At 44.5% G+C, this 13910-nt stretch overlaps 1 protein-coding gene across 2 annotated transcripts in view; it reads left to right on the top strand.

Annotated features, from left to right (window-relative positions):
• The first annotated feature begins 2998 nt into the window (after positions 1 to 2998).
• Positions 2999 to 13910, top strand: part of slco3a1a (solute carrier organic anion transporter family member 3A1a) — a 38022-nt gene continuing 27110 nt past the window's right edge. For both annotated transcript variants that reach the window (XR_003742883.1, XM_028958479.1), the window contains exons 1-2: positions 2999 to 3394; positions 8898 to 9357. Coding sequence is in view for 1 of the 2 variants with exons in the window: in XM_028958479.1 (XP_028814312.1) it covers positions 3272 to 3394; positions 8898 to 9357 (583 nt within the window). In the remaining variant the exon portion in view is untranslated. The remainder of the gene's footprint in view (positions 3395 to 8897; positions 9358 to 13910) is intronic.

The following is a 13910-nucleotide window of genomic DNA, read 5'->3' as shown; positions in this document are numbered from 1 at the left end:
AAATGCAACGTCTCATCACCAGCTGCCCAGTCTGCATTGAAGCTTCCACAAGTGCCTATTAGCACAAGCTCAACAGTCCATTAGTTGGCATGACTCAAAGTTAAATGTCCTGGTGCAAAGCATGTCTTCATTTTAAGTTGTACATATAGCCCGGTTTTTAACAAAAGTCTTTGATATGCACTGCATATCAGCATCAACATTAATAAGATATCAACATTTATTGACTCTTTCATTGACTGTCATCCACAACTACAGATTTGAGGTTTTTGAACTGCAGAAAAAGAATTCTCCTAAATAACTGTAAACTGCCTTTTTGTAATCTGGACTCAATATAGATACTTATTTATAAAGAATTATTGTATTCTGAATGCATTTCACCGGTACACAAATCTATTACTGCACATCATGCCATATATATGTATTTACATTAATATATGAAGTTTAATAACTTCATACAAGCATTGCCTTAATACCTTATCTGTGCCTATTAATTGACCTGTTGATAGGTCAGTCCAAAGAAGAGTACCAGTAAATTTGGGGTTTTCATCACTGTGCTGTACTGTATACTGTACTCTCCCTGTGTATTTATTTTTCCTATTGTCTCTGCCTTCCCTTCCATTTCCTGAAGTCTCCAGACAGAAGGGTTTGGCGGCTCTTTGGAAGCCCGCCTTTTTCCAAATCCTATAAATAACAGCTATTCCAGAGAGCAGCACAAATACTCATTTGCCTCTCCCATTCATACATTCCTGGCGCTGGGGTTGGTCCGCCCACACGCTTCTGCGACTTGAGCCTGACTCCTGTATAAAAAAAAAACAAAAGATACGTGTAAAGCAAGATAAACACACTCGTAATTGACAGGTGTTGGTCTATTACACTGACTAGTCCTTTGTTTCACTAGTATTTGTCTGAGGCATTTGAGACATTTGTGTTTTGTTATTCTTCGTAAAAATGGTTCCTGTCAGACCTGCTACAGCAACCTTTGCGCAAAGAGCACGAAACTCTCCAGAGAACAATAATCCTGCATGCCTCTGTAACACCGCTTTAAAAAGTTAATATCTCATTTGTCATGCCGAGCAGTTACTATGTCAACTGCACTGTGCGCCACATTCTCTCAGCACAGAGCGTCCAGCGCTGCCCAGAAATCCACTGTGCCAAAGGGCGGCCTGCTAAAGCTCACAGCGTGATTCATCTGAGAATTTCATACTCTGCCACCGAAAATCAGTGTGTCAAGTGGGCCTTGGATTCAGCACCACCGGTCGCATGCTAGAGTTGTCCTTATCATAACGCTTTTCTGCAGCAAGGCCTGAGACCAATGGTGGAGTGATTTCTCGCTCTGTGCTTCTGATGGAACTGTCCATACTGGCACCCAGTGGGTGTGCTTTTATCCATAGAGCGCTGTTTGTGTACGAGGCCATTAATTTCACCGCAAGAAAGTGGAACAATCAAACGGCACTTCAACAAAAAAGGCGACACATTCAACTCTGACACACATTAGCTTGTCAGGACCACAGTGAGACATGATTTTTGCTCTCAGAGTAACCAGGAATATGGCAAGATGAAAGGCGAAAGTGAAGTGATTGTCATTGCACGGCACGCGGCGACACAACGAAATGTGTCTTCCGCTTTTAACCATCACCCTTGGTGGAGTGCTGGATTATGTGCTTATGTGTTATTTTAAAGTCTTTTGAAGTATGTGATGAAAATGCATCAATGCTGATTACGACAAGGTATCAAATGACAGAATTAAAGAAAATTTGATGTTTTGAGCCTTGGTTGTGAAACTATGACATGAATGGAGAAGAGTATTACAACCTAATTCATTTTTCTATCCCAGTCCTGTGTCTGGTCCCAGTTTTGAATTTTTAAAAATGTAATAGCAAAATAGATTTTATTACTACATTAGACATTACTACATGATTTAAATATGAGTTTTTTTTTTTTATGTATTTATCATGACAAGAGCTCATGTTGCTAAATTACTGTCATTTCCTTAACAGAATATAACAAACTATCCTGGAAAAGGTGTCATTTGTATGCTGATATATACAGGATAACAGGAGGGTTTAAATAAAAAGTCCTCAAGATGCCATTTCCAACACAGTAATTTCTACCAGTCTTCCCGTTCACTGATATTTATAATATCACCATTATTTTTATGAATTGCTGCAATATGTTCCGCGTACAAAATGGTAATACAAATCACACCCTCAATATTAAAGTTTATGAGTTTGACATCCCAAACCCTCTTCTTTTCTCCAGCAAATGTGTAAACGTGGTAACGGAACGGAAGATTAATGAGTGCCTTCCAGGCTTCAGCATCTAAGTTGCAGTGAAGCTGGCTGATTACAGAGATGATGACATTCATTCTCGGGGCAAGAGATCACATTTTTCTAATACTTGCCTCATTCCTGCTGAACCCCCCCCCCCCCATCACAAGGATACCATGACCCCTCGGCACTAACTTGGCACATGGAGACGGCAGCTTTTTGGGTTCTTGTGTGATTGTCTGGATAGGGATCTGAGATGAGTCAGGAAATCTGATCTTGAGCATCATTTTAGCTCTTTATTATGAATTCATATATTATGAAATTATAAATGACATCACATACACACACAGAAAGTGGTGAATTTTTGTACATTCATTTCCAATAAAATGCTGCATTTAGTAATTTTTTTGAAGTATAAATTCTACATTGCCTGACAGATAATTATGTCACCAAATAAAAAGATAAGCACAAACGGCATGTCTGTAATGAGAATCCTAATAATAAATAAATGCATCAACATAATATTCGATTTAATTTAGTAATATTAGACTGTTTGAGAGCCTATGCGATAGTAGTGTTTTTTAAGAGGAAGATATAAAAATGATGCAGCAATATGCATTTTGTCTTTATGAATATTGTGTTTTGGTGTTTAGTGATGTAATGCAACCTGCTGGAGTGAAGCTGCATGTGTGTGTGGTGTGTGTGTGTACGTGTGCGTGTGCGTGTGTGTTTTTTGCCAAACAGCGCCACGCATGAATCAGGCTGGCCGGACGCGCAACGCGCAACTCGCACCGCGACCAGCCGCGTCCACTGCTCCGGCTGCGCGGCAGCGTCCACGACATCGCCGGGGCGCGGAGGAAAATGTCATGCGAAAGTAAACGCTTGCGTCGCCAGCTCGTCGCGGAGGAGAAGGAGGAGGAGGAGGAGGACTCGTCATTCTTCCCCGGCGCCGCGGCGCGCTGAACACGGGGCTCTCCGGGGCAGACCAGGGGCAGGGAGGAAGGATGCAGGTGAAGAAGCAGCGGGAGGACCCGCAGAAGAAGAACTCGTGCTTCTCCAACATCAAGATCTTCCTGGTGGCAGAATGCGCCCTGATGTTGGCGCAGGGGACGGTGGGGGCGTACCTGGTGAGAAAAGTCGCGCTTCGACTACATCCGACCACATTACACCGCCGGATAATAATAACCAAATATATATAAACTGCGTAACGCGGCCGGTTTCGGATCCAGGGCCAAGGAAGGCGCTAATCCTCTTAGATTAAGACGTTCATTAAATTACCGCGGGACAAATAATTCACAGGTGACCCGACGCACGTCGTTATAATCCCGGCTGTCATGTTGTCACTTCCATGTCCGCGCCGACACCGGACTGCTGTCCCACCTGTACGCAGGACAGAATGACACATATTCCGCGCCTGCGCATATTTACTTTTACATTTACGGCATTTATCAGACGCCCTTATCCAGAGCGACTTACAATCAGTAGTTACAGGGACAGTCCCCCCCCCTGGAGACACTCAGGGTTAAGTGTCTTGCTCAGGGACACAATGGTAGTAAGTGGGATTTGAACCCGGGTCTTCTGGTTCATAGGCGAGTGTGTTACCCACTAGGCTACTACCACCCCCCCCCACCCCCTACATGTCTACGTTTCTATATTAGTTCGTTTCAGACGTACCAATTGCCAAGGTTTCTCTGTGAATTTTTTACTCTTTGTTTTAATTAACCGTACTTTTTTTTTTTTCTTTTGCATTTGGGCGTTTTGTACATTGGACGTGTAGAATATGTTCCTGGTTGAATTTGGTTAAAAGTCATCCTCCCAAAAATTGAAAATCTGGATTTGATGCGTGACCATATTTAGACCGGACGTGTTTAGGGATGGTTCCTGATGAGCCAGTAGGAAACTGGTGAAAATGGAAAATGCTTTGACCATATTAGGAAATGTTTTTTTTGTTTTTTTTCCTAAAGACCGTGTCACTGCTGGGTGTGCCACTTTGGGATCAGTCTTTTCCCAGGGTACGAGAACCAAAGAACCACATCTTGTTTTAGTTCAGGCTCCAACCCACAGTGACTGGAGGCAACAGATGTGGTTTTGAATTAAAAGATGTAATGTACGATTAAGAAAAGGCATCCTTTGTACTATGGATCGGCCGCAACATTAAAACCAGTCATGGTGGTATATAAGGAAGCAAATGAGCAGCACGTTCTTGATATGTTACAAGGGTAAGTAATGACTTTTAAAAGGTCAGAGTATCCCAAGGCACTTTGATGCATGTGGGGATGGAAGCCCATCCTCTCTGATATTGCTCCACAGAAGAGCCACTGTAGCAACAAATTGCTGAATTGCTGGTCAAGAGAACACAGCGCAGCACAGCTTGCCGTGGGCCGCCTTCCCCCGAAAGTGTGGAAGCGATTTGCCCTGCCTCGCTGAAAAACAAAATAAACGTTCTGGGGAACGTGAACGTGAAGGGTTCAAGGTGCTGGCGTGGCCTCTAAATTCCACAGATCTTCGTCCAATCAAACATCTGTGGGATAAGCTGCCACCTCAGGGCTTGGTACCGGACACCACAGGGAAAATGATATCTCGCTATGGTTCGATTTCTATATAACAGCTCGCTGTTCATATTAACTTTGCCCACCTTGATCTGTGGTCTTTATGAGAAGTGTTTTGTCAGCAGGCGGAAGAATCACCTAAAAGGTTCTGTGAGTTTAGTGAATCCCCTTTAGCGCGAAGCCAAACTGTTTAGAGCCAAAGGAACCTGGCGAAGTATGCATTCAGCCAGAGTCTCCACCCTCGCTCTGCGACGCTGACTCAGACCTGGCATGGCACTCCACTCATTCCATTGTATTGTGTCATTGTCCTATGTATAGGCCCTAATGCCACTGTGGAAGGAATGGAGGGCTGAGTTCTGGACGAGCTAAATGGTGTGCTGACCATTTTGCCTTCATATGCAGGATATGCCATTGGAGAAGGAAGCCCGGGCTCTGCTTTCTCTCAGTTTACTCTCAGATCTGTTTTTAGTCATGGCTTAATTCACCCAATCTATTAAATGCCCAAAACCTGTTAAAGTATAATGACTTTCGACTTGAAAAATAGTCCAATTGAACCAATGCCTTGTGGTCTGTGTCTGAGCATTTAATGCAAACGCCAAAACATTTGATTGCATTAGACCAGATGTTTGACAATATGCAAATATATGTAATCTGGATCGGCTCACAGGACGTCCCTAAGCAAATGTAGAACCATGAAGGCATCGTTGGTGCCAGCACGTCTCATTCACACCGCACCTGCTCAATTTGCCTGAAAGGCGGCACCGCAGGGCTGCAGGGACAGCCTCATGACATGCTAACGACCCCATCAGACACCCTCCTGCGTGGCCTTTTATTGTCACCTCCTGCCGAATAAGAGAAATGAACGTCGGCAGGGATGAAGCAGTGTGCTTGTCACATCTTAAGATGTATTCTGTGACCTTCATCCTCAACTGGCCTCAATCAGCCATTAGGTTTTGTGAGGTTGTATATGTGCCTGTGGGATTAGAAACAGGATACCTCCTTGTTGAATAGAATATTATAGAATATTATAGAATAATTTTATTACATTTACCACACCCTTATCATAAGTTTTAAAGATTTTAAATATCTTTAGTCCTGGGCATTTGACTTTGTGTTCAGCAAGTCATCATAAATTGCAATGAAACTGTGGTCAGATCTGGCACAAAGTTTCAGTAGCCAGTAGTCACTGATCTCAGATCAGCTGCTACCCTCAACGACTAATCACTGCACCTTCCATGCATGTGTGTATAGTAAAAAGTCCACTTTGAAAGTTCAAACACTACTGTATTGGTTTTTGGTTTCTCCCATTAGGGGTCGCCACAATGGCCCAAGCGCTTCGGTTGTCCACACAAAGACATCCTGACGCAACCCTCCCCATTTGCCCCGGTTTGGGGGCTGGAAGCAACATATACACTGTCACGTACATCCTCTAAAACTATATATGTAGATATATTTCATTGATCATAAATAATATCCTAATATTTTAAGATTTCTGATTTTTATGAGCTATCAAGCTGAAAAAAGATTTAATGTTCAAGCTGGTATGTTTCCTGCTGGGCTTTCCTTTTCCCTCCAGCGTCCAAAGGCATGCATACCAGGTGGAGACTCTAAACTGGCCATAGGTACGTGTGCCCTGCGGTGGGCTGGTGCTCGGCTCCCAGTGACCCAGGGTGGAGAAAGGGGTCGAGGGCTCATTGAAATTGAGTGAGCAGAATGGATATAGCATACACAAGGACATATCAGTTTGAATTTAGTTGCAAAACGGAAAGAAAGTTCTTTTGATGAGCTATCTGTACACTGATGGCACCGATAATTTGCTACAGTCATTTTTCTTAGAGTATTTTCATTCGCACTTTTACAGCATTTATCAGACGCCCTTATCCAGAGCGACTTACGACCAGTATTTACAGGGACAGTCCCCCCCTGGAGACACTCACGGTTAAGCGTCTTGCTCAGGGACACGATGGGTCTTCTGGTTCATAGGCGAGTGTGTTACCCACTAGGCTACTACCACCACCCTGTAAGTATGCTAAAGTCATACTACAAGTTTCTACCTGTTACTGTGCTAACCAGATTCCATTTCAAACACAGATCGACACGATGTCTGTGATCTTGCTCTTCTTTTCTTTTTGAAAGAACGTAATTCTGAGGCTCAGGTAAACAAACCTGAAATGCTACTGTGCTTTTGGAGCGGAAGGCTAGCGTGCTAAGTCAGATTAGGCTAAATAGCCTTACCTCATAAAACCGTTCCGGTATTCACACAGGGGGCTGATGCTTTTGCAACAACATTGGCATACGGTTTATTTAGTGAATGGGAGATACAGCTGAAGGTTTTTCTGAAGAATTGTAAATGTGTCTTCTACCGTGGCAAAACTAGCTGGCAGTCCCTCCGGTTTAGTATGGAAGGTGAACGTCAGAGGTTCAGAATGACGGGGCCTGGCAGCGTGCACACCGAATGGTCTGTAGTGGTCAGTAAGTTCTCCGTGGCACACCAGAAACGGCCACTGACCCCCCCCCCAGCCTCATTGGCGTTTAAACCCGGAGTCATACGCGTCCATATTCCTTCTTCATTAATACACTTAATTACCAGTTAATGGCCTATACATGTCTGAAAAAAACTACTCAGTATGTTTTTTTGTGTTTCTTCATGGCATTTAGATTTCTGCTGCCATTTCATTTCATTTACATTTACATTTACAGCATTTACCAGACACCCGTATCCAGAGCGACTTACAACCAGTAGTTACAGGGACAGTCCCCCCTGGAGCAACTTAGGGTTAAGTGTCTTGCTCAGGGACACGATGGTAGTAGGTCGAATTTGAACACGAGTCTTCTGGTTCATAGGCGAGTGTGTTACCCACTAGGCTACTACCACCCTTTCAAGATTCAATATTCTTTGTTTTGCACAGTTATACGAGCACAACGTGCAGTGAAATTTATCCCAGTCCCCCACAAGTCTGGGCAACATTTCATGTTGACCTTAGCATATCTGCTCAGCTTCCATCCTGGTAGCATATAAAAGGGCTTTAGTTTATGGTGGTAAACGTTCAGGGGTCACTTCATGAATATAACGTTTCAAGGACGTGTGGGACAAAATAGAATTAGAGATTCTTATTATAAATATACTCCGTGTTTCGTTATATAAAATGTGTATATTGCTGAACTGAGTAAGTGTTCTGCTGAATACCTGAATACCTCAGACATAGCATTACTTTTATAGACACATTTCCTGCATTAAAAGCTGAGGCATCTTTTTCCAGAATGCGGTGCAGTGAGTTCTCTCTGTAGAGCCGTGTGGAGCATCGGCCAGCTAATCGGAACTCTGCAGAGGAATGCATCTTGGCAGACCGGAGGGATTAAACTCAAACCACAGTGAATGGCGTCTGAGAGAGAAGGTCTCCGAGTTGGGTTCAAGTAAATGGATTATAGATGGAAGTGTGTCTTCAAAAGACCAACGTCATTTCTCTCACACTTGACAGGTTTAAGAAAGGAAATAATGTGTGCTGTCCCTGCAAGTTCCCAGATAGGAGCCACGCTCTATCAAAAGGGCTTATATAGTCATCCTTATATGTGTTCATTCCTGGGCATATTTATGATTGCCACTGATGCCCAGTTCAGGAATGTGTGAATGCTTATTATGGATATATTGTAAATGACGTAATGCAGTAATGTAGAACAAACACTGCTAGAAACTCACTGTTAGAATTTTGTGGCCATGTTTACATTTACATTTACAGCATTTATCAGACGTCCTTATCCAGAGCGACTTACAATCAGTAGTTACAGGAACAGTCCCCCTGGAGCAACTCAGGGTTAAGTGTCTTGCTCAGGGACACAACGGTAGTAAGTGGGATTTGAACCTGGGTCTTCTGGTTCATAGGCGAGTGTTTTACCCGCTAGGCTACTACCACCCTATGTTAAGATAGAATATTTACACTTTTGAAGAGATATGGCACAGTCATGGAACAGCAGACATGTCTACCTCATTTATGCTGTGCCACTGCATAAAACGACGTCATTTTACGGTGTGTGGCAAATTGTCCTTGTTATTCGCTGTTAACAATTCTGTCCCGTTTCTCAGGTGAGTGTTCTGACCACGCTGGAGCGGCGCTTTAACCTGCAGAGTGCCGACGTGGGTGTGATCGCCAGCAGCTTCGAGATCGGCAACCTGGCCCTCATCCTGTTCGTGAGCTACTTCGGGGCCAGAGCTCACCGGCCGCGGCTCATCGGCTGCGGGGGCATCGTCATGGCGCTGGGGGCGCTGCTTTCGGCCCTGCCCGAGTTCCTCACCAAGCAGTACGAGTACAAGCCCGGGGAGGTGTGGAGGGGGGAGACGGGCAGGGAGGTGTGCGCCAACGTCTCCAGGAGCGACCGGAGGGATCAGGAGGACCTGTGCGAGAACAGGGCCAACACCAACATGATGTACCTGCTGCTGATAGGAGCCCAGGTGCTGCTGGGGATAGGAGCGACCCCCGTCCAGCCTTTGGGAGTGTCCTACATTGACGATCACGTACGGAGGAAGGACTCGTCTCTTTACATCGGTAAGCGGACGTGTCTTGCTGCAGAATCAGAGCTGCTACTACAGTGCACACACTAAACACAGGAGAAATAGTAATCAGGCCTCCGTTGTACCTCAGGGGCCCAGTACACCGTGAAACTACAGGGTGGGCCCTTTATATGGATCCACCTTAATAAAATGGGAATGGTTGGTGATATTAAGGTCCTGTTTGTGGCACATTAGTATATGTGAGGGGGCAAACTTTTCAAGATGGGTGGTGACCATAGTGGCCATTTTGAAGTCGGTCATCTTGGATCCAACTTTTGTTTTTTCAATAGGAAGAGGGTCATGTGACACATCAAATTTATTGGTCATTTCACAAGAAAACGTTTTTAACGTTTTAACATAACTTCTTTCATGAGTTATTTACAAGGTTCTGACCACTTAGAAAATGTGTTCAATGTCACCAACCATTCCCATTTTATTAAGGTGTATCCATATAAATGGCCCGCCCTGTAGATTGTCATCGAAAAACATCTGTTCTGGCTGCATGGCCGAAACGAGGAGGGCTTGCGGTGCGTTTACAGACGCTCTTTTACAGCCTGTGTGCACAGCTCGCGGGTCAACACAGCCTGAATACGTCGCAGTGTGTGTGCGCTCACGGCCTTCATTCATCCATTCACTCGTTGACAGTCTCAGGACTTCCCCCTCACCCTCCGCCTCCATCGCACTTTACCTTGAGCATCTGCTGACTGGGCGCCAGACAGCGCAGTACTGCACCGGTTGCACTTACTGAGCGAACCTGAAGTAAGCGGTGGCTGCTTGTGAATGCATCGTTTATGCCCACTAACATGCCACAGATACAATGATGTCTATTTTTACTTGTTTATTATGCATTTCTAATCATTTCATTCTTCGTTGCGATAGGAGAATAGAGGTTCAAAAAAATGGCATGCTAGGATTACAATGACTGGGATTTTTATTATCCCGAGGGCTCAGTTTGATGCTTTTGGCTTTAGTTTCACGGAAGTTGAAGGTGCAACGCCGCTGTTTTCAGTCGGTTCCTTCTTTTTTGTCATGGCACTGTGTACCTGATGATTGGACATCTCCCCACAAAAGGCTTCCGTTTATATCTCCACAGATAATAAACGCCGCTATCCTACCAGCGGCGCTCCGGCTCTTATCGCGGCTTACAGATTTCCGAGCCTCGTAGAAGGCCAACCATGATTTGCAGCCTGTGCGTTTCGGCCTTTTGTTGAGGAAAGTTTATTTTGCACGTTCAGGAACTTCTCCTGATTCACATCTCTACGGCGAAAAGAGGAGAAAACGCAGGGGTGGTAGTAGCCTAGTGGGTAACACACTCACCTATGAACCAGAAGACCCAGGTTCAAATCCCGCTGACTACCATTGTGTCCCTGAGCAAGACACTTAACCCTAAGTGTCTCCAGGGGGGGACTGTCCCTGTAACTACTGATTGTAAGTCGCTCTGGATAAGGGCGTCTGATAAATGCCGTAAATGTAAAATGTAAATCTTATCCCAGCCCTGGTAAACAGATCTGCGTAAGAATGTTAAAAAAAAACGTTTCACTTGCTCTGTGCTAAGAAGCAACTCGTTTTTTTTTTTTTCTTCTTCTTCTTTCTTTGCTCACAAACAGCGGCGGCTTGTCAGCTACACAAATCACCGTTTTTGTCGAAGGACAAAGGCCTTTTGTGAGGGCTGTGATTCAGGCCCGTGTTAAAATCTCCGCTCCGCTTTAGTATTAAGCGTTTTTTTTAGCTGTGAAGGACACAAAACAAGCCGAGAGACGGCGGAGCGGTGAAATGGTTCGGCTGCCGTGCTGATTGACAGCGTACAGTAGGGAATCGACTCGCGCCGATTAAAGTTTGGCGAGGTTAGGAGGAGATTTAGGGCTGTTCTCGTCAGATAAGCGCGGCGGGCCGGAGGGGGACGGGCGCCGTGCGGCGGAGAACAATGTTGCATTGAGTCGCGGCCGCGACTCAGCTGATGGTCCTTATCCCATAGCCGCCGCTGGCCCGTCATGTGCCGGTGGCCGCCTGAATGAGGCAGATTGTTCCAACGTCTCGGAGACTTCGGTTTCGCATGCTGCCCGGCCCGGAGTTTGCTCACGCGGAGGAACAACATTTTGCTTCCTGGAGAGCATGTTGTGGAATTTGATGGTCACAGCAGCTCGTAACGGGGATTAACCCCACCCAAATAATTTCAAACGCTGTGGTCTGTGGAAGCCGCTAACGAAACGTTGTTTCTTTTATAAAGAATGTTTTCTGGGGCTTAATATGAAGCAGCACTAGAAGCTATGCAATCTGTGTTAAAATAGGATATAGAAATGGGATAGAGAGATATGCACAGGAACCTTTAGAATCTGATGCATGGCACGAAGATACTGGGGGTGGGCATAACTTAGGAAACTTCACATTATCTAAGACGTTTAGTTACATTCTTTCCACAAATTCTCCCGATAAAATCTGCATCACGGGATGACTGTATATTAAAATGTTCTGAATGTTTGAATGAACCACTCTACGTGCTGTAACCAAGATACATCTTTTGAATGCCTACTGACAGGCCTGAAGCGTGGCAAACATGGCTGCTATGAGCGAGTTTAATATGCCGAGACCTCGGGTCACCAGGGTTAATGGCGAAACTCAGTGCCTCTCTGTGGGTGGGGGCTTAAACAGGCGTCATCTGCTCTGTCATTAGCCACCGGGCCCCTTTTGTCTCATGTCTTGACACTCAGTCTGACCCTTCACACTCTGCAGTGTGATATTATCTCAGGTCCCAGGGCCTGTGTGTCAGCCTCCACTCACTCTTATCGTAGCCACTGTGGCTGTAACTTTTTTTACTTTTTCATGCCATAAAAAATTCCTATTATATCTCAGGCCTTGGGACATTCAAAGAAAATAATGTCAGCTTTTTTCAGTGCAGAAATGTGTAAAAGAATTACTACATTTGACATATAATTATGTCTCTTTTTATGAGGAATAATAAAATGCCTGGGTCAGTTACAGGTTTTGAATATGAAATGCTCTCATGCGGTGGTGAGCTTAACCATGCCAATGCAAAACGCTTAGTACCTGTTAACTATAGCAACAGATGGAGACAATATCCACTCCAAGAGATTGTAACCAGTGGCACATCGAAGATTAACATGGGTTAAAATTTCAGTGATGGAAATAATGGAATCAGAATGCAGATGAGGGGGACGGTTATAAAGAAAGCTTTTAAGTTCTCATGCCACAAGATGGTCAGAAGAAGAGCAGTGTAACAGAGGGAAGTGGCACAGCGTGACTGGAGTTGTGTGCTGTGTTTGATTTTTGCCGCATATATCACAGGCTGAGAACAGACGGCAGCCGAAGATTGGAATAATCACGCAACCTGTTTATGCTCAGTAAGGCGTCTTTATTCAAACATGAACTTCTGTCATATGATATGTTCACTCACACTCTGGGCCACAAAGTGCATGCATCAGCATTCAAACCCCCCCCGAGTAAAGATAAGTATCAGCATACTCCAGAAAATAATGGTAAGTCATAGTTACTGTAATAATAATGATAACAATACAATTTCCTTTAAAACACCTTACATGCATAATCACGTTCAAAAAAAGTATAATGCACACATAAGCTATTATGTAAAGGTCAGTTTTGAGAGGAACAGGTTTGGATGAACAGGGGTACATAGTCTGTACTGGTTGCCTGATCCCCTGTTCTGCACAACCCATTCTTATTCTTCCTCATTTGCTGATCTTGATTTGAATGTTTTTTTGAGGGCACAAGAGTGCTTGGGTGCAAGACAGATCAGGCAAACATTACGGAATGCATCACTGTGAGTGAGCAGGTAGCTGGGAAACAAGGCCTATCAATTTAAAGGTTGGCTTATTTCAATACATTAGTGCTTCATAAATATATCATTAATAGAGTGCCATCATCAGTAATTAATAGAGCATGCTAATAGTAATTGATATGGGTGACTAGCTGCTGTGAAAGCAGCATAGATCAGCACGTCTGTGGTGCTTTGGTCATTGGCCTTACTGGTCATTACTGGTCTGCATGCGCTTTCTTTCTTCAGCTGGCAGATGAGAACAGTAAGATGCTAGAAGCCTCGCTCTGTGAAACTGCACTAGTGGGAAGAGCTCAGTAGGAGTGGAGCCATAATTACAGAGCGAAGCTGGAATGCCAGCCAGCCAGCCATGCGGTAGGTCTAAATGACCCGGCTGCATGCGCATTCCGCACACCATGGTGAAAAACAACTCCGGCCTTTTCCTCACCCTCTGGAACCCTCTGAGCAATTACTGCACCAAATGTCATGAGATCGGTTCAGTCTTTGACTGTGTTCTATGTCTTTGTGTACTGAAGGGAAATTGTGAGTTTTAAAGGACACTTTAATGCCTCCTTGTTTTCAACCTTGTCATTGTACAGTAGAGCATCGAGATCTGTGTCTTCCTGGAGCATTTTGAAATAATCTTCAGTTGCTCTGGTCACAAGTATAATCTTCTCTTCAGATAAACAAAGTGCTGATCATCATGTCTTGTTTTTCATTTTTAGATGTAGGCATGTGTTCAGGGCCAAAGCAAACAC

Source organism: Denticeps clupeoides, chromosome 17, assembly GCF_900700375.1.
Source record: "Denticeps clupeoides chromosome 17, fDenClu1.1, whole genome shotgun sequence".
NCBI classification, from domain to species: domain Eukaryota; kingdom Metazoa; phylum Chordata; class Actinopteri; order Clupeiformes; family Denticipitidae; genus Denticeps; species Denticeps clupeoides.
This window is presented reverse-complemented; position numbering and strand designations above follow the sequence as displayed.